General features: G+C 43.4%; 1 protein-coding gene across 1 annotated transcript; it reads left to right on the forward strand.

Annotated features, from left to right (window-relative positions):
* The first annotated feature begins 1,003 nt into the window (after positions 1-1,003).
* Positions 1,004-19,809, forward strand: zc3h6 (zinc finger CCCH-type containing 6). Its single transcript, XM_084142296.1, has 15 exons — positions 1,004-1,497; positions 3,487-3,724; positions 4,058-4,195; positions 6,195-6,474; positions 6,715-6,881; positions 9,393-9,530; positions 10,066-10,180; positions 10,806-10,915; positions 11,344-11,633; positions 14,413-14,675; positions 14,935-15,159; positions 15,428-15,613; positions 16,162-16,448; positions 16,579-16,735; positions 16,957-19,809. Exons 1-15 carry the CDS (start codon positions 1,406-1,408, stop codon positions 18,231-18,233), a joined length of 3,963 nt encoding a protein of 1,320 aa, XP_083998422.1. The 5' UTR covers positions 1,004-1,405; the 3' UTR covers positions 18,234-19,809.
* Positions 19,810-21,010: the final 1,201 nt, after the last annotated feature.

Raw genomic sequence — 21,010 nt, forward strand, 5'->3', positions numbered from 1 at the left:
TTGCAGAAGTTGACTAGTGAGTTTGTACACTTTACACGCGCGTAAAGGGGATGCTTTGCCATTTGGCCTTAGGCTGGAATTACTTTTGATTAGGCCAAACCTGCCCCCCCAAATAACGTATGTGCCCCCCTGTTACATGAATTCCTAGGAAAACATCAAGGGAGTGGAGCAGGTAGACTCCCATCATAGCAGGCATATTAGCCTACTTCGCAATAACACATAGCCTATCCATTCAGCTAAATTATTGTTTTAGTTATACCCCAGAAACCTGCCAACCGGTTTTGATCGAACCGCATAATATTGATTCTAGAAGCTGCATGAAACAGGGCTTAAGTCTACTTATGGTCACTTTGACTTATTATTTGGGTTGAAGCGACACGCGCTGGCGGTACCTGGAACAATCATTATTGTGCGCGAATTTACCTGGAATTGATGCACGGCCTGCTCCTGCCATGTGTCTCTAATATGGTCATACATTTGGCAGGAGGTTAGGAAGTGCAGCTCAGTTTCCACCTAATTTTGTGGGCAGTGTGCACGTAGCCTATCTTCTCTTGAGAGCCAGGTCTGCCTACCGCGGCCTCTCTCAATAGCAATGCTCAACGAGTCGCTCTCTCTCTCCCTCTGACACACACACACACACACTATGACAATATAACAGCATACAGGTCGTGATTGATTTGATTCCATACAATTTATATTGCGAAAGATTATGATCCTGTGAGAAATACACAAAGGGTAAAAACAAGAATGTCAACTTTACAAATCATTCCGCTGACGACAACATAGTTAACTTCTCTAGCGAGGCTTACACCCTTTATTCTTGCACAGGTGGAAAAAAAATGGACACATTTTTAGGCCAATGGGTATAGCAAAAGAACCCGCAACAATATTTGGACCAATTGCTTTGTAGAGTTTTGTTGTGCCTAGTCTCTGATAGGACATTATACGTGGAAGAATACATTAGAAAAAAAAGGATGTTCTTCGGTTTCCGAGAAGCCATTTTGAGAACATGTTTCGGGCGCAATGTCCTATGACGATGAAGATGCTGAAACCAACGAAAATTGTTACAAATCTGTGTGTTTCTCCCTCCGTCTCCAATATCTCGATACCATGGCAGCAGTCAACCGGCGGGATGATAATAACAAAGCGGGGTATCAAGCTGTGCTTGCTGGGTTAATACGTCATTGAAATGAGAGAGGAGAAAGAATGTCTGTTGCTTGTCTCTGTTTGAGACTTGTAACGGTTACCGTGAGTTTTTTCCAGTCTCCATGAAATCTACCAGCATTTCTCACGACACAACCCAACACCAACGGCCTCAGACTGAATAGCCTACAACAACTCAGTCTTGTTTCGAAAGGAGAAAGGCAAAGGCAGTTCCAACCGTTGTTGTTTCCACCTACCGTCCATGGCTTCTGTGAGCCTGGTCTCCAGTCCCCCAACCCCCGTTGTTGTTCTTGACAAAAACATGACAGACTCTGAGCTTGCAGAGGAGGAAAGGTCGAGTAACATTCTTATCTGTCTGGAATTCTATCTTCTTTACCCACTCATCTGTGCGTCTCAACAACATGCTTGTGTTACTGTTGTGTTATGAGCCGAATTTGTATTCGAATGACTCAGACAACGCTTCGTTGTTGAAGTCGGGCCTTTTCACATAATATGATTATTTTATGCATGCGTTAAAGCGAGGTACTAGTAACATTGTCCCGCTGTCCAAAACAGAATTCCCATCACGAAACACCCATTTGGAAGCATAGCGACTTCGCATCAATGTACCACTGTATCATTGACTGAGGATATGGGATGGGTTTGGTTAGTTATCATGGTCATATCATATTGTTGCATTCTGTAGGGGGTTATGTAAATGTAGATGATGTAATAACCTTAGCCCCGCCCCATTCATGATGCGCTTCTTTACCACCCCCTATCGAACACCACACAAATTGCTTAGAGGATTGGGAATGAGAATCTTCCTCTGCTGTGCTGTGCTGTAATGCCAGTGTTGAATGACTGTCTCTGTCAGTTGATGATGTCGACAACTCCCACACCCTCTCACCATCATTAGAAGCCCTTTTAATTTGATCTATTGGCCAGTGTTATTAGATGTTTAGCTTGCACAACTGGGAAAAGAAGGATGCTTTTAATGCAACATTAGTTTGACGTTTGTGGGAACTACATTCTATATGATATATAAAAAGAAATGGGCAATTCTGACCTAAAAAAAGTTTGACTTGATTTCAGTAGAAATGCCCAAACCGGAATAGTAACCAAATCAGTACAGGTAGTTAATTGGCATATTTAGGACCCCGGTTGAAAAATATGGGTGATGCATTTGGTATGGAGTGACCTGTGTGATTTTCTGGTTCCACATCAACAAGTAACATAATTATTGGTGGAGATATGCATGAATAAGCATGATATTTATCAATAGGAATGTATGTGTTGTTTATTTCCATTGCCAGTGTTTCCCATCTTTTGAAATGCATCCACTTTATACTATGGCCCACTCAAAAATTAGCATGTCGACACATACACCCACCAACCCCACAAAACTTCCCTGCAGCACCATCACCAACCAATCTGAATTCTAAGGTCATTACATGAACATGTAGCAGTTCATATATTTTCACCTTCCCCCATTGCAAAACATCCAGCATGCACATCTTCCACAAAGAAAGCTATTACATGCCCCAACCAGCCCATTCATATCCCAAATCTATTCCTTTATCAGCACAAGCTGTTTGATATTAAATTGCAGCTTAGTACATGTTAATTACATAGACCCCTGGTTACACTAATGTCCCTTTACCCCAGAGAATACATTTAAGGCCTGAGTTACAGTACATGAACTGTGTGCATTATCACATTTTGCCTGAACACATCAAGTCTGCGCTGTCAAACTCACCCCACCTCTTTTGTTTACCAGAATGTTAAAATCACATTTGTTTCCCTGAATGTTAAAATCACAACATTTGTTTACCTACATGTTAAAATCACAACATTTGTTTACCTGAATGTTAAAATCACAACATTTGTTTACCTACATGTCAAAATCACAACATTTGTTTACCTGAATGTCAAAATCACATTTGTTTACCTGAATGTTAAAATCACAACATTTGTTTACCTACATGTCAAAATCACAACATTTGTTTACCTGAATGTTAAAATCACAAATGATTTATATGTATATCTGGCCCATAGCATAGGGTGCTAGAGGGTTGATGGGATTCTCACAAAAAATACAAAAGTGGATATTTCTAGTGGTTTAATGACAAAAACAGTTGTTTCTAATTCCGTAAAACATTGAAGTTCATTCAAGCAATGTCTTCTTAAATGTCTTTAAAATGTAATTTCAATTTGATAGAAAAGTTGATTTTGACACAGCAGTTTATTGAGATTGGAAATGGCCTATTTGGTTTCCTCGAAACCTGTCCACTTTTTGATTCTCAAAATTGATAATGACATGTTATGTTGTTCTTTTTAAAGAGAGGATGGTGAATTGGAAGATGGAGAAATAGATGATGAAGGGATTGGGATTGAAGAGGAGAGCAAAGAAGAAGTCAAAGAAGTGAACGAGGAAAAGGAAGAGAAAGGAAAGGAAAAAGAGAAAGAAAAGGAAAAAGAAATTGAGAAAGAAGACAAGACACACAGGCACTCCAGAAAAAGATACAAAAAAACAAGAGAGAAGAGGAGGTCAAAGAGGAGGAGACGCGACAGTCGGAAAGTAAGACCAGAATCAGGAAATCCTTTAAGTACAGTCCTCCATAAAATACAATCAGAAATATGATCGGTCTGCAAAATCCTACAACTCTGCATGTGAAAAACTGCTTTTGTAGACCTTCAGGTTTTGATTTTACTTAATTGACCTTTAGACCTACATATCGATTTATTTAGATGTCATATATTCTACTTCCTTTGTTTTTCTCTATGGACCCGAGTAGCACTCAAACATTTGTTTACGTCATTCATTGATTTCAATGGGAGACTGAAAATGTGAATGAATCGTGCAGACTCAAGTCAGAATACCATCCTAAGTATCCACTCTCCTCTCTCCCAGCACCACTCCCCCTCCAGTAGCTCCAGTTCTGACAGCTATGAGTCCTCCCCGGAAAGACCAGAGAGAGACCGGCCCAAGAACAAGAAGAACCAAGACAGGTCACACCGTGGTGGTGACTACGATGGCCAGTCAGCTCAGGTAAATATTTCATTGTTTGGTAACATTTATACGCATTACAATTCATAAGCATTTAGAACATTTATAAGAATTTATAAAGCTTATAAGCATTGAAAGGGGGAACTGTTGTGGGGAAAAACTCATTCTGATTGGCTAGGCTAGGTTGGTCATATGAAATCCATAAATTAGGGCCTAATGAATTTATTTCAATTGACTGATTTCCTTCTATGAACTGTAACTCAGTAAAATCTTTGAAATTGTTGCATGTTGCGTTTATATTTTTGTTAAGTATATTACAAGTATTTATATGCATGTAAACTCAGCAAAAAAAGAAACGTCCCTTTTTCAGGACCCTGTCTTTCAAAGATAATTCGTTAAAATCCAAATAACTTCACAGATCTTCATTGTAAAGGGTTTAAACACTGTTTCCCATGCTTGTTCAATGAACCATAAACAATTCATGAACATGCACCTGTGGAACGGTCGTTAAGACACTAACAGCTTACAGACGGTAGGCAATTAAGGTCACAGTTATGAAAACTTAGGACACTAAAGAGGCCTTTCTACTGACTAAAAACACCAAAAGAAAGATGCCCAGGGTCCCTGCTCATCTGCGTGAACGTGCCTTAGGCATGCTGCAAGGAGGCATGAGGACTGCAGATGTGGCCAGGGCAGTAAATTGCAATGTCTGTACTCTGAGACGCCTAAGACAGCGCTACAGGGAGACAGGACAGACAGGTGATCGTCCTCGCAGTGGCAGACCACGTGTAACAACACCTGCACAGGATCGGTACATCCGAACATCACACCTGCGGGACAGGTACAGGATGGCAACAACAACTGCCCGAGTTACACCAGGAACACACAATCCCTCCATCAGTGCTCAGACTGTCTGCAATAGGCTGAGAGAGGCTGGACTGAGGGCTTGTAGGCCTGTTGTAAGGCAAGTCCTCAGCAGACATCACCGGCAACAACGTCGCCTATGGGCACAAACCCACCGTCGCTGGACCAGACAGGACTGGCAAAAAGTGCTCTTCACTGACGAGTCGCGGTTTTGTCTCACCAGGGGTGATGGTCTGTACTCTGGAGCGGGATCGATTTGGAGAGGGAGGGTCCGTCATGGTCTGGGGTGGTGTGTCACAGCATCATCGGACTGAGCTTGTTGTCATTGCAGGCAATCTCAACGCTGTGCGTTACAGGGAAGACATCCTCCTCCCTCATGTGGTACCCTTCCGGCAGGCTCATCCTGACATGACCCTCCAGCATGACAATGCCACCAGCCATACTGGTTGTTCTGTGCGTGATTTCCTGCAAGACAGGAATGTCAGTGTTCTGCCATGGCCAGCAAAGAGCCCGGATCTCAATCCCATTGAGCACGTCTGGGACCTGTTGGATCGGAGGGTGAGGGCTAGGGCCATTCCCCCCAGAAATGTCCGGGAACTTGCAGGTGCCTTGGTGGAAGAGTGGGGTAACATCTCACAGCAAGAACTGGAAAATCTGGTGCAGTCCATGAGGAGGAGATGCACTGCAGTACTTAATGCAGCTGGTGGCCAACCAGATACTGACCATTACTTTTGATTTTGACCCCCCCTTTGTTCAGGGACACATTATTCCATTTCTGTTAGTCACATGTCTGTGGAACTTGTTCAGTTTATGTCTCAGTTGTTGAATCTTGTTATGTTCATAGAAATATTTACACATGTTAAGTTTGCTGAAAATAAACACAGTTGACAGTGAGAGGACGTTTCTTTTTTTGCTGAGTTTCTAAGTAAGTAAGTAAGCCTTGTTCGAGCCAGAACGGCCCATAGAGGCAGCTTGTGATTTACAAGTACACCCCCTGGACAGGACACTAGTCTATCGTAGGGCCTATTGGCATGCATAAACAAGCATTTATATCGGCTTCTTCATGAAGGTTAATATAAAGTAAAACCCTGGTTTGTTTGATCAGAATGTACACAAACCATACACAATACTTTTTCAATAACAACATTACCATCTCTTCTGACTGACTCTCCCCCAGCATGGGTGTGATCCATCAAGCGGTGGCCATGGCAACCCACAGAGGTCAGAGAGGTCAGCAGGCCGACACAGGAGTGGTAGTGGTGACTATGACAAGTACAGCGACTACAGCGAAGACAAGTATGACTATGAGGGAGAGGGGGATGATTATGATGAGGAGGAGATGTGGCAGGGGAAAGACTCTATATCTCCTGGCCAAGGCCTGGGCAGGGGACGCGGTTCCAAGGACCAGATGAAGAGAGGTGGCATGAAGGGCATGCAGAAACAACAACAGCAGCAGTGTATGTATAGACTGTGTGAATTGTGTTGATTTCATGTTGAAGTGTCTTGTCGAATGGTATTCAAGTTTGTCTAGGTTAACAGTCTAGTGGCTATAGTAGTGTAAAGTGTGTGTCCATTTTTGATTTTCATATCACATCTGACAAATGTGGTTTTTATTTCATTGCAGCTTACATAAATGTGTTACAAAGATCTATGTATTAGATCGTATTGTTCTGACTTTTAATGGTTGTGTTTTTCAGTTGGTGGTCAGCGGGGGCGGGGCAGAGGAGGTGGAGTGGGAGGAAGGGGGAGGGGTAACATGCTCAACAAGAACAACAAGAAGCAGATGCAGCAGATGAAGGGCAACAAGAACTGGGGGCGTGGTCGGGGGCGAGGGGCCGAGCAGACCGGAGAGGGGATGAAGCAGGTAAAGAACAAAGATGGCTTAAAATGCGATTCAGGCACTTTCCCAATATGTCTTTCCTCAATTCCTTGCATCCACTCTCCTCGCCTCCTTTTCAAAAAGCATTGGAAAAGCAGGTCAGAGGGGAAGGATCTTCTCCTCCAATGCAGTTTGAAAAGGTGATGAGGAGAGAGAATGAGAGTAATCTAGGAAAGACTAATTGAGAAAGAGCGCTAGAATTGTTAGAATGTACCTCAGTTGGTTTAGAGTTCAGACCAATCCATTTAGGCCCTTTGGTGACCTTGTCAATAGGAAGGAAGTAAGGGCCCTCCTAGTGTTTTCTTTTTATAGAAGAAATGTTAGAGCAAAGATAGTTTCTTCATACACTGCTCAAAAAAATAAAGGGAACACTTAAACAACACATCCTAGATCTGAATGAATGAAATAATCTTATTAAATACTTTTTTCTTTACATAGTTGAATGTGCTGACAACAAAATCACACAAAAATTATCAATGGAAATCAAATGTATCAACCCATGGAGGTCTGGATTTGGAGTCACCCTCAAAATGAAAGTATAAAACCACACTATAGGCTGATCCAACTTTGATGTAATGTCCTTAAAACAAGTCAAAATGAGGCTCAGTAGTGTGTGTGGCCTCCACGTGCCTGTATGACCTCCCTACGATGCCTGGGCATGCTCCTGATGAGGTGGCGGATGGTCTCCTGAGGGATCTCCTCCCAGATCTGGACTAAAGCATCCGCCAACTCCTGGACAGTCTGTGGTGCAACGTGGCGTTGGTGGATGGAGCGAGACATGATGTCCCAGATGTGCTCAATTGGATTCAGGTCTGGGGAATGGGCGAGCCAGTCCATAGCATCAATGCCTTCCTCTTGCAGGAACTGCTGACACACTCCAGCCACATGAGGTCTAGCATTGTCTTGTATTAGGAGGAACCCAGGGCCAACCGCACCAGCATATGGTCTCACAAGGGGTCTGAGGATCTCATCTCGGTACCTAATGGCAGTCAGGCTACCTCTGGCGAGAACATGGAGGGCTGTGCGGCCCCCCAAAGAAATGCCACCCCACACCATGACTGACCCACCGCCAAACCGGTCATGCTGGAGGATGTTGCAGGCAGCAGAACGTTCTCCATGGCGTCTCCAGACTCTGTCACGTCTGTCACATGTGCTCAGTGTGAACCTGCTTTCATCTGTGAAGAGCACAGGGCGCCAGTGGCGAATTTGCCAATCTTGGTGTTCTCTGGCAAATGCCAAACGTCCTGCACGGTGTTGGGCTGTAAGCACAACCCCCACCTGTGGACGTCGGGCCCTCATACCACCCTCATGGAGTCTATTTCTGACTGTTTGAGCAGACACATGCACATTTGTGGCCTGCTGGAGGTCATTTTGCAGGGCTCTGGCAGTGCTCCTCCTTGCACAAAGGCGGAGGTAGCGGTCCTGCTGCTGGGTTGTTGCCCTTCTACGGCCTCCTCCACGTCTCCTGATGTACTGGCCTGTCTCCTGGTAGCGCCTCCATGCTCTGAACACTACGCTGACAGACACAGCAAACCTTCTTGCCACAGCTCGCATTGATGTGCCATCCTGGATGAGCTGCACTACCTGAGCCACTTGTGTGGGTTGTAGACTCCGTCTCATGCTACCACTAGAGTGAAAGCACCGCCAGCATTCAAAAGTGACCAAAACATCAGCCAGGAAGCATAGGAACTGAGAAGTGGTCTGTGGTCACCACTTCTTTATTGGGGGTGTCTTGCTAATTGCCTATAATTTCCACCTGTTGTCTATTCCATTTGCACAACAGCATGTGAAATTTATTGTCAATCAGTGTTGCTTCCTAAGTGGACAGTTTGATTTCACAGAAGTGTGATTGACTTGGAGTTACATTGTGTTGTTTAAGTGTTCCCTTTATTTTTTTGAGCAGTGTATAAAAATCTAGTATTGTTAGAATCTACCGGTTAACTTCAGACCAGGAGAGAACGACTGCCCCCTCTCATTGAGGATTTCAAGTTGAAGGCCGACCGCGGTACTGCAGGCATTGTTTCCAGAAAACAGGATGCCCCATTATAGTAAATGGCGATCTTTGTGGTAAATTGTGGATCAAAAATATTGTTTTCAAACACATTCAAGGTACCAATAAATGCTTCTATTTCACCATATGTATGTCTTTGAACCGATTACTTTAAAATCACACACAGACGAAGTTAAGGATAATTGAGTTGCTAATGGAAGCCTGCAGTACCTCAGTCGGCCTTCAAGTTTAGATACTCCATGAGAGGGGGCAGCACTGAGCTAGCCTGTAACGTCATTTCCTAGAGTAGCTGAAACTGCAATGTTTCCAAAAACTCCTCCCTGTAGCAAGATGGCGACATGCTGTAATGACACTTCCTGATCATCAAATGTGCCACTGAGCATTCTCATAGGAAACAATAGGGTGACGTCATCGATGGCTTCGTCCATATTTTTTACAGTCTATGCTTCAGACCAATGTTGTCCCTTTGGTTATCTTATTCATAGGAGGGTGGTGGGAAGGGCCCTCCTGGTGGTTTTCAGAAGAAGCGTCCTATTATGACCAAGGAGTTCATTAACCAACACACGGTGGAACACAACGGGAGATACATCTGTAAATACTTCCTGGAGGGACGATGTATCAAGGTAAATACTTCCTGGAGGGACTGCATCAAGGTAAATACTTCCTGGAGGGATTGCATCAAGGTAAATACTTCCTGGAGGGAATGTATCAAGGTAAATACTTCCTGGAGGGACTGCATCAAGGTAAATACTTCCTGGAGGGACTGCATCAAGGTAAATACTTCCTGGAGGGACTGCATCAAGGTAAATACTTCCTGGAGGGACTGCATCAAGGTAAATACTTCCTGGAGGGACTGCATCAAGGTAAGGCAAGTCAAGTCGGCACCTCTGAGGTGAATGTAACAACAGACATTTCGGTAACGCTACCGAAGGGCTACAGGTATAATGCATTATGGCGTGCTCATAATTATAAGCCTTGTCATAAGTATCTATGAACTGCTTAGGCCTATATTGAGTTAGTATCATGACAGTACAGAATAAATCAATGTACTTTTTAGGCTGGTATGCTGATTTGCTTTTAAAAAACAACAACCTTGTATTCTATCTCTGTCTGTCTCACCCCTCATATTCACCCTCAAACGGTTCTCTCTTTCCTCAGGGCGACCAATGTAAGTTTGAACATGAGCTGGTTACTCCAGATAAGAAGAAGGAGCTGTGTAAATTCTACCTCCAAGGATACTGCAGTAAAGGAGCCAACTGCATCTACATGCACAATATCCTTCAATATGAATCACCAACAAGTATTCTGGAATTGTCTCTGTCGTTGCATGGAATGGCCAAATCCATTTTCTATTAAGTTAATTCATGAAGTAAACTGAAATTCCAATTCCTCTTTGATAAGCAATGGATTGGAATTGGAATTTAAATGTACTATCTGAAATGACTGGATTGAAATGGAATTGACCCCAACCCTGGAATGAAACCATTACTCTAACTCTAGAGGGTTCATGCTTATCTGATCATCTTCAAATGAGAGGAATTAGTTGACTTCCCTCATCTGTTTAGTCATGATGACTCATTGGGTCAGTAGATGGCCATCAGATATTGACTAGGCTAGCGATGGAAACAAATCTCTTCATAAATTACTGTGTAATATGTGTGTTATTGTATGTGAGAGAAGTGATGTCCTATATAGATATGCAATGTAATATGTGTACTAATATGTGAGTCTAGAGCCCAGATTTAAACTTTGATGTATTCTTTAGAATTAGAAAAACGTTATTGTCCACACAATGTGGAAATGTGTCTTTGGCTTCACCACATAAAAACAGACAATTGTAATACACTTACTTGCAATACACTTATTCCTCCATACTTGTCCTTGACTTGTGGCAGTACGTGAATATCCATGTAAGTTCTTTCACACTGGAGCCAAGTGTTATCAGGGAGACAACTGTAAATTCTCCCATGATCCTTTGAATGACGTGACCAAAGACCTGCTTGATAAGGTAAGAAAAACGTAGTAATCATAAACGGAAATAATGTCGGCCTAAACCAGGGCTAGGCAACCCTATTCCTGGCGTACTGCAGGATTTTGTTCCAACTAGGCACTATGCCAGACCAACTGAGCTAATTGATCAGTTCAGTGATTGCTAAATTCAACACAACTGGTCTTCCAGGTTGGTTAAATCAAAAACATGAAGTGCCTGCGGCCCTCCAGGACCAGGGTTGCCTACTCCTGGTCTAAACGTTCTGCGTCTAAAAACCATTACACTAAGAACTTAGTGATTGTGCGTGGATCAAAATAGTAACATCTATCAAAAGTCTAAATTCTGAACAGTAGTTCACTAGTTCCCTACCCACAGCCACACAGTGAAGAGGATAGCTTTTGCATTAGATTGTTTGGTTCATTGTGTGTCCTACGAATCGTCTTCAGATCATCAACACAGAGGAGGAGATCGCCCATGAAGATGAGATGGAGTTGGAGGACCTGAGGAAACAGGGGATCGCACCCCTGCCTAAACCCCCTCCTGGGGTGGGGTTGCTGCCTACACCTGGCCCCGGTGGTCCAGGGTCTGGAGGTCCTAACCCTGGTCCTGGCCCTGGACCCTCCAGCCCACAGGAGGGGGGAAGCAGTGGGGGGAACTCTGGGGGAAAGAAGATCCCCTCTCTGTTTGAGATCGTGGTGAAACCAACAGTGGACCTGGCTCAGAAGATTGCTCAAAGGTAGCTTTACTTTTACCTGACGTGGTCATGTTCTCTTCAGTATAATGAAAAGTGTTTTTTTGCACAATTTGTCAGCTACATGTACAGTACCAGTCAAAAGTTTGGACACACCTACAAACATTCAAGGGGTTTTCTTTATTTTTACATTGTAGAATAATAGTGAAGACATCAAAACTATGAAAGAACACATGGAATCATATAGTAACCAAAAAAGTGTTAAACAAATGTATTTAATATTTGAGATTCTTCAAATAGCCACACTTGGCCTTGATGACAGCGTTGCACACTGAAATAATCTGTCTGTAAACAATTGTTGGGAAAATTACTTGTGTCATGCACAAAGTAGATGTCCTAACCGACTTGCCAAAACTACAGTTTGTTAACAAGAAATGTGTGGAGTGGTTGAAAAACTAGTTTTAATGACTCCAACCTAAGTGTATGTAAACTTCCGACTTCAACTGTATATACAGTTGGGAGCAATTTCCAAACGCCTGAAGGTACAACGTTCATCTGTACAAACATATACAGTTGAAGTCGGAAGTTTACAACACTTACAGTGGGGAAAAAAAGTATTTAGTCAGCCACCAATTGTGCAAGTTCTCCCACTTAAAAAGATGAGAGAGGCCTGTAATTTTCATCATAGGTACACGTCAACTATGACAGACAAAATGAGAAATGTTTTTCCAGAAAATCACATTGTAGGATTTTTTATGAATTTATTTGCAAATTATGGTGGAAAATAAGTATTTGGTCAATAACAAAAGTTTCTCAATACTTTGTTATATACCCTTTGTTGGCAATGACAAAGGTCAAACGTTTTCTACTTTCTGCATGACACAAATAATATTTCCAACAATTGTTTACAGACAGATCATTTCACTTGTAATTCACTGTATCACAATTCCAGTGGGTCAGAAGTTTACATACACTAAGTTGACTGTGCCTTTAAACAGCTTGGAAAGTTCCAGAAAATGATGTCATGGCTTTAGAAGCTTCTGGTAGGCTAATTGACATCATTTGAGTCAATTGGAGGTGTACCTGTGGATATATTTCAAGGCCTACCTTCAAACTCAGTGCCTCTTTGCTTGACATCATGGGAAAATCAAAAGAAATCAGCCAAGACCTCAGAAAAAAAATGGTAGACCTCCACAAGTCTGGTTCATCCTTGGGAGCAATTTCCAAACGCAGCCTTCATACCGCTCAGGAAGGAGACGCGTTCTGTCTCCTAGAGATGAACGTACTTTGGTGCGAAAAGTGCAAATCAATCCCAGAACAACAGCAAAGGACCTTGTGAAGATGCTGGAAGAAACAGGTACAAAAGTATCTATATCCACAGTAAAACGAGTCCTATATCGACATAACCTGAAAGGCCGCTCAGCAAGGAAAAAGCCACTGCTCCAAAGCAGCCATAAAAAAGCCAGACTACGGTTTGCAACTGCACATGGGGACAAAGATCGTACTTTTTGGAGAAATGTCCTCTGGTCTGATGAAACAAAAATAGAACTGTTTGGCCATAATGACCATTGTTATGTTTGGAGGACAAAGGGGAAGGCTTGCAAGCCGAAGAACACCATCCAACCGTGAAGCACGGGGGTGGCAGCATCATGCTGTGGGGGTGCTTTGCTGCAGGAGGGACTGGTGCACTTCACAAAATAGATGGCATCATGAGGAAGGAAAATTATGTGGATATATTGAAGCAACATCTCAAGACATCAGTCAGGAAGTTAAAGCTTGGTCGCAAATGGGTCTTCCAAATGGACAATGACCCCAAGCATACTTCCAAAGTTGTGGCAAAATGGCTTAAGGACAACAAAGTCAAGGTATTGGAGTGGCCATCACAAAGCCCTGACCTCAACCTATAGAAAATGTGTGGCCAGAACTGAAAAAGCATGTGCGAGCAAGGAGGCCTACAAACCTGACTCAGTTACACCAGCTCTGTCAGGAGGAATGGGCCAAAATTCACCCAACTTATTGTGGGAAGCTTGTGGAAGGCTACCCGAAATGTTTGACCCAAGTTAAACTATTTAAAGGCAATGCTACCAAATACTAATTGAGTGTATGTAAACGTCTGACCCACTGGGAATGTGATGAAAGAAATAAAAGCTGAAATAAATCACTCTACTATTATTCTGACATTTCACATTCTTAAAATAAAGTGGTGATCCTAACTGACCTAAGACAGGGGATTTTTACTAGGATTAAATGTCATGAATTGTGAAAAACTGAGTTTAAATGTATTTGGCTAAGGTGTATGTAAACTTCAGACTTCAACTGTATATATATATATATACACACACACTCACACACTGAGTGTGAAAAACATTAGGAACACCCGCTCTTTCCATGACATAGACTGACCAGGTGAATCCAGGTGAAAGCTATGATCCCTTATTGATGTCACTTGTTAAATCCACTTCAATCAGTGTAGATGAAGGGGAGGTTAAAGAAGGATTTTTAAGCCTTGAGACAATTGAGACATGGATTGTGTATGTGTGCCATTCAGAGGGTGAATGGGCAAGACCAAATAATGTAAGTGCCTTTGAACGGGGTATGGTTGTAGGTGCCAGGCACACCGGTTTGTGTCAAGAACTGCAACGCTGCTGGGTTTTTCACACTCAACAGTTTCCCGTGTGTATCAAGAATGGTCCACTACCCAAAGGGGGGTGCAACTCTATATTAGGAAGGTGTTCTTAATGTTTTGTTTACTCTGTGTATTATGCCATTAAATTTGATTTTAAAAATCCCCTGAATTAATTAATGTTTTTATTTGGCATTGCAGTGGATCCAACTTCAACTCTCAGTCTGGAGGCCAGTTCCAGAGTGATGAGTTTGGTGGAGGTGGTCCCGATGACAACATGCAGCAGAGTGGACCCAATGGCCCACCCCCTGTCCCCCCTCCGGGGTCTCCCCCTGGCTCCATGGGGGGTCCCCCTCCTCCCTATCCATCCCACGCTGGGCCACCAATGCAGCAACAGCAGAGCCCCCCTGGACAGCACCCCCAACACCAACCACCCCATGGGTTCCCCATGCCACCACCTCCAGGTAACTACTAGCTTAACCCGTGTAGCTCAGTTGGTAGAGCATGGCGCTTGCAATGTCAGGGTTGTGGGTTCGATTCCCACGGGGGGCCAGTATGAAAATGTATGCACTCACTAACTGTAAGTCGCTCTGGATAAGAGCGTCTGCTAAATGATTAAAATGTAAATGTAAAAAATACTAGCTACTAGCTTTCTTCTCTTCATATTGGGTTCTCTCAATGCATCTGTAAAACCTCTCATTTGCTGTTTATTCCTGCCTCCAGGTCCGCCACCGCCCTTCCTGGGTCACCGACCCAATATGAACTTGAACCCCAATATGAACGTGAACCTTCAGAGGCCACCTCCACCGTTCCCTCCCTTCCCAGACCCCATGCAGATGCTTCAGAACATGAACGTGCCGTTCCAAGCCATGGGAGCCGTGGGCCAAAATCCTGCAGAGTTCTTTAACAACTTCTTCAGGAACCAGGCTCAGGCCATGGGCCAGGGAGGTTGGTTTTACAATGATACATGGATGAATGTATTTTTATTGTAAGCAGATAATAGCGATCAATTTGTTATGTCAAGGATTTAATTATTTACAGTATGTAGGTTTTCAGTCTAAATGCTCCAAGCAATGACCATAGTCTATTCTGTTGTGTTCCAACGTTCCCTTTTTTATATTCAGTTCTTTCGATGTGATAGCAGATGTTGATTCATTAAAACCGCTCATTCTCTGCATATTCCTCCTTACATCTCCCCACCTCCTCTCTCCAGTAGACATGGGTATGCCTTTCAGTCAGAACACCTCCCAACAGCAGGGGAGCGCTGACTCCCAAATGCTGTCCCAGATGCAGGGCCTACCCCCTGCAGTACAGAAGGCTCTGTTCCTACACCTACAGCAGCAGCAACAGCAGGGCAGTGAGCCACAAGGTTTTGAGGAACAAGGTGGCAAGACCCCCAAAGGTGAGTGTGAAGGATTATCTAGACTTACAGCAAAGTAAAACAGTCTTGTACTCATCAGCAAACATTACCATTTAATAACTAGGGTACACATTTCACAGATATTGCTCAATATGCTTGGTAATACTTCAATCATGCTTATACTGTATAATCATCATGAACATAACGTACATGCTCTACACCAGGCTTCCCCAACTGGTGGCCCGCGGGTGGTTTTATTTGGCCCCCCAATATTTGTTTTATAAATTTTTCATAAATGGACATAAAATACTATATAAAAACACCAGGAAATCAGCTCCAAGTTATTTTAATTTAAGAAATCTATTCCCAAGTATTCCCACACATAAGAGAGACACGTGATCGTATACAAATGTAAGCAAGGTTTTAAATGATTATGTTTTAGTCAAACATTATATATGTTTGGGCTTCTTGCGGTTAATTTGCAGTCTACAAATTATTTGTAATTATGTTCCGGCCCCCCGACCATCCACTCAAGAAAAAATCGGCCCCCGGCTGAATCTAGTTGATGATCCCTGCTCTACACGTTTCAGATGACTCTACTAACTGGTACTCCAGTGATGAAGAGGATGGGAACTGCGTCACGGCCATCCTCAAGTCTCTGAAGAAACAGAATGAGAAGCTCCAGCAGGGGCCACAGTCCACCAAACACCCCTCAGGCCCCCAGTTGACCCCTGGAGACCCCAGGCTGCAGAAGGAGCGGGCCCCACCCAGCGACCCCCGTATGAAGGCAGCAGACCCCCGACAGAGACCACCAGACAACATGAGGAAAGAGCCCGACTCCAGCGGGGGCCCCAGACAGGCCAGGGACCCCAGGAAGGTATAGATATCTAGCCTACTGTTTAATACCGGTGCATGTCTGTTGTTGTTACTTTGTATTGAGCTTGTATGCTGCAAAATCAATCTCCTCTTTGATGACATTAAAGTGTTGAAATCTAATCTAATCTAAGGTGAGGCCCCTGGAGCCACCCAATTCCTTCAAACCAGAGCTCCACCACCATCGCCAGCAGCAGCACCACAATAAGGCTCCAGCCAGAGAGGAGGATGAGGATGGAGAGAGGGAGCTCAGAGAGAGGGCTGCACTCATCCCGTTAGATCCCTGCCCAGGTATAACACTAATATTTTAAAGCCTATTTTTATTTTTAACACTACTACGGTTGTTGTTTTCTAGCCTAGTATTTCATCCTTTTTATATTTGGATTCATCATACAATTCAGAGTCCTACTGATGTCTGCCATGTGAATGAAATTAAATAGAATAGAATATAAAACGTTGTTGTCCATAACAATATTTCGTAAAATGTTAATTTCATTAACTTTTCACTTTAGGGGTGATGCTCCGCGACCCGCGCTGCCAGCTTCAGCAGTTCAGCCACATCCGTGTAGACGTTGTGTTACAGCGCCCGGCCTACGCCTCGACCGTGGTCTGGTCAGCTGAGGACCTCATCCCCTCACTGGTGCCCAAACAGGAGCACTCCATCAATCTACCTCTACCGCCCCTCATCGCCGACGCACAGATGAACCGAACCAACAATAGGACCAGGACATTATCCCCTGACCACTCCACCATAACCAACTCCACCACCCCTCCACACATGGACCCTCGCCTGGTCGCTGCCCGCCTGAAGGAGGGTGTGCTGGGTGTGGGGGTTGGACTAGGCAGGCTCCCCTCCAGGACACTGGAGCCCAGGGGGTCAACAGAGAGGTTGTTGGATCCCAGGCAACACAAGGCCCTGGGTGTGGACCCCCGGATAGGTCGGTCAGGTAGTGTGGAGTCTAAGCTCCCTATCCTGAGGGAGACTGGGGGAGGAGGTGGTGCTGGAGGAGACCCCAGGTTGCAGAGGAGCAGTGCTAGTGGAGCCTCTTCCTCGTCTTCCTCCAAAACCACTGCGTTAACATTATCAGCCCCAGCGCCAGCTCCATCTAAACCTGAGGCTGAGAAGCCAGAGAAGCTGTGTCCGTACGCCCCAGGGCGTCTGTCCTCCTCCGGTGGAGGGTTAGAGAGCCCCACCACCTCCACCCTGCTAGGAGGCATCAGCCTCTATGACCCCAGAAACCAGGCACCGCAGCTGGGCCAGCGGGACGAGACAGAGCCCCCGAGGAAGACTGGGATCCTCAAACTACCAGCCAAGAGAGAACACAACACTAACACTAAAACTCCACCATCATCCTCGCTCTCGCCAACCCAGCGGTCTGGAGGGTCCGTTACCACACAGGATGTCAAGGGGGGTACCGAGAGCACCGTGGATGGATCTGGGTCCAAAAGTCGTCCACCTCCTACCCTCTCCTCTGCTCCCACAGTGACAACGTCAGGGTCAGAGCCCCCCAGCTCCCCAGTCAAACCCTCCGCCCCCGCAGTCCACCACCTACCCATCCAGGCCCTAGCAGGCTTGATCAGGCCCTCCTACACAGACCCCAGACAGGCCAAACAGGTAGAGAAGGAGGCCAAGCAGCAGCAGGAGGAGAAGGAGGAGAAGGAGGAGAAGGAGGAGGAGGAGGAGGAGGAGAAGGGAGAAGAGGAGGAGAAGGAGGAGACAGAAGACGATAGGCCGCTGAAAGACGTATTCAAGACCTTTGACCCCACTGCCTCCCCCTTCAGTCAGTAAATACTCCTGTTTTGAAATATATATTAACACACTCCTATGTTGAAATGTTTCTAAATATATTGACAACCTAGTTAAATATACTGTATTTATGTTCTGTACATTTTTAGAAACGTGTATCATTATTATTGAGCTTTACATATTTATTTCAACTGTATATAAAACTATGTCTGTTCTACAGGATCTGTTGAGAATAGACTCACGTGTCACTAAATGTATTGTACATTGATAGAGATAGTCCCTGTCTGTCGGTCCAAGACACAAACATTTTATCATGTTGTTATACAGTATAAGGCTACCAGTCATGGCAGAATAGACAGTAGGGTAGATGCTGGCTGTGCAGTGACTTGGTGTATGTACTGTATAACTGTCTTAAGTATATAGGGATGTTACTGGTTTTTGAAAGGGAGTTAAGATATGGACAGTATTAAGGTTTTAACTTTTATATCAAAATATGTAATATTAATTAACTGTATTATAATTGTTGTTTTATGAAACAGTACATTATTTTCAGCCAGGTCTACACACTTAAAAAATAAAAACAAAACACTCACACCAGAATGAGGAATACAGTCCTATATACCAGAACACTAAGTAAACCTAGAATCTCAGTTATTTTTCCTTTTGATCTTATATTTTAATATTATTTAAAGACACTTTTATATTTGTGTTCCATGCTCACTATGGTGGTTAAGAAATAAGAATATTGAAAATGGTTAAAACATGGGTTTCATTTGGTAAATTTTGTGTGTTTATGTATGGTGCTACATTTGTTTGAGATTGATGAATTGAACTTCTTTTTATTATATCCTATTAGGTCACATTTTAAATGGCTTCTTTCGTATCATAAATGCAGTGCTTTTTATGAATGGTATAATGTGGGTTATGTCATTTTGTTTTGTTTTATAATGTCAATATGGTTGATCAAATATTGTCTAAATGGTCAAACTCAAAGATGCTCATGTTGAAATGCCTTTTTAATCAGTGTCTTAAAAAAAATGAATCCATATATGACATCCTCCTTTATGTTGTGAGATGTATTTATGTATAGCCAAAGGAAATGTACATTACTTATATTCCTTTTTTTTTTTTTTTTACAATACAAAACATCCATATACAAACGACAACATATAGACGCTCACAAACATCCACGACATCACTCCTGCCCAGACCCACCCGCTCACACCCCCTTCTCCAGCGCCCGCAACACTCTCCGCCAGGCCACATGGCCTCAAACTACACCATTTTGTTTCTCTCCGTCGCCCACACACTTTCAACGTTTAGATAATAAAGGATTTTACCTTTACATTGTGTTAACGATGGAGGATTGGTTGATTTCCAGTTTTTATGTATACGTTCTTTCAAGATGATTGACTGGAAAAGTATCGTCCAACCCATCGGGTATCTTACTGCACCCTCATATGCCATGTCTTGAAATATGCAGACAGATGGATTAAAAGTACATTTACATTGTAATACTTCTGACAGCCAACTTTCTAACTCCGCCAATAACTTTGGGACTTTATAGCATTCCCTGAAGGCATGGATTATTGAGTCATTATAAGATATGACTCTGCCATTGTGCTGTAGAATTTGTGAATTTTGTCTCTTGTGTAATAAATTAAATTCATTAGTTTATACTGGATTAAGCGTACATTTTTGTTAACTGTAATCTCATTAGTTATGTTCCAACATTCCCTCCATATTGTACCAGTATCAGTTATTTTTAAGTCTTGGTTCCAATAGTTTTTTGTTGGACACTGGAAGTCTTATTTCATGACATTTCCCCAAAGTTGTGTGTCCCGTGGACATGATCCATACGTTTACATGGTATCAACAAGTAGTTCCTGGTGTCTAGTCCAGGGGGTTAGACACAGTCACTTGGATCCCTGCTCCTGTATGTGTATAGGAGGGGCCAGGCTGGGGGATTCTCTGTGCTGGGAGGTTTTCCTCAGGCCCAGATCATCCGTGTCTGTGTTACAGTTCTGCTGTGCTCGGTGCATTTGGAGGTTCCTCTTCCACTGGAAACAGAGCGCTGCTGCCTCCGCCCCGTCTGAGTTGGACGCCGGCTGTTTCAAACCCTGTTTGGCAGATTGCTATCTGTTATGGTAAATGTGTAAAATTGGGAAATCTATACATTTACCAGGAAATCTATACATTCCCTATCAATTGTAAATGTACAGGTTTACCAGGGAATCCATACATTTATGGGGCAGGGAATGTATACATCTCCCACAGTGAATCTGTACATCTCCCGGTAGTGGTTGTTACCTTGATGCAGGCCGTCTCTGCTGCTCTGATCCCCTGCAGAACTATCTGAAGCAGGTTCTGGGCATTCTTCACAAGGATCTCATCTGAAGACTTGCTTCCAGGGGTCAATGCATTAACACTGTGGAAATAGATGTATACAACTTTAATTAGTTCTGATCTAATTTAGGATATTAGATTCTGGGGATTTTTGTATAATAGAAATACATTATTGTTATCAGTGAACAGGATGAAAAATACAAAACTAGAAACGAGGTGAAGATCATTGATGTAAATTAGAATATGACCTGACCAAGTATGGACCCTTGAGGGACTCCACAAGTTAAATTCAGGTATTTTGACTGCTATTCCATAAGGCAAACTGTTTCTTGTTGGGAAGGTAATTTCTACATAAGTTACACTACAACTGTTGGTGTAAAAGGTGTTTTATAAATACATTGAATTGACTGGTTTGAATGATTTATCACTCACCTGGAGATGATAGTGAGTTGGTTGGTGATGGTGAGAATCTG

This window comes from Coregonus lavaretus, assembly GCF_964263955.1.
Source record: "Coregonus lavaretus genome assembly, chromosome: 25".
NCBI classification, from domain to species: Eukaryota; Metazoa; Chordata; class Actinopteri; order Salmoniformes; family Salmonidae; genus Coregonus; species Coregonus lavaretus.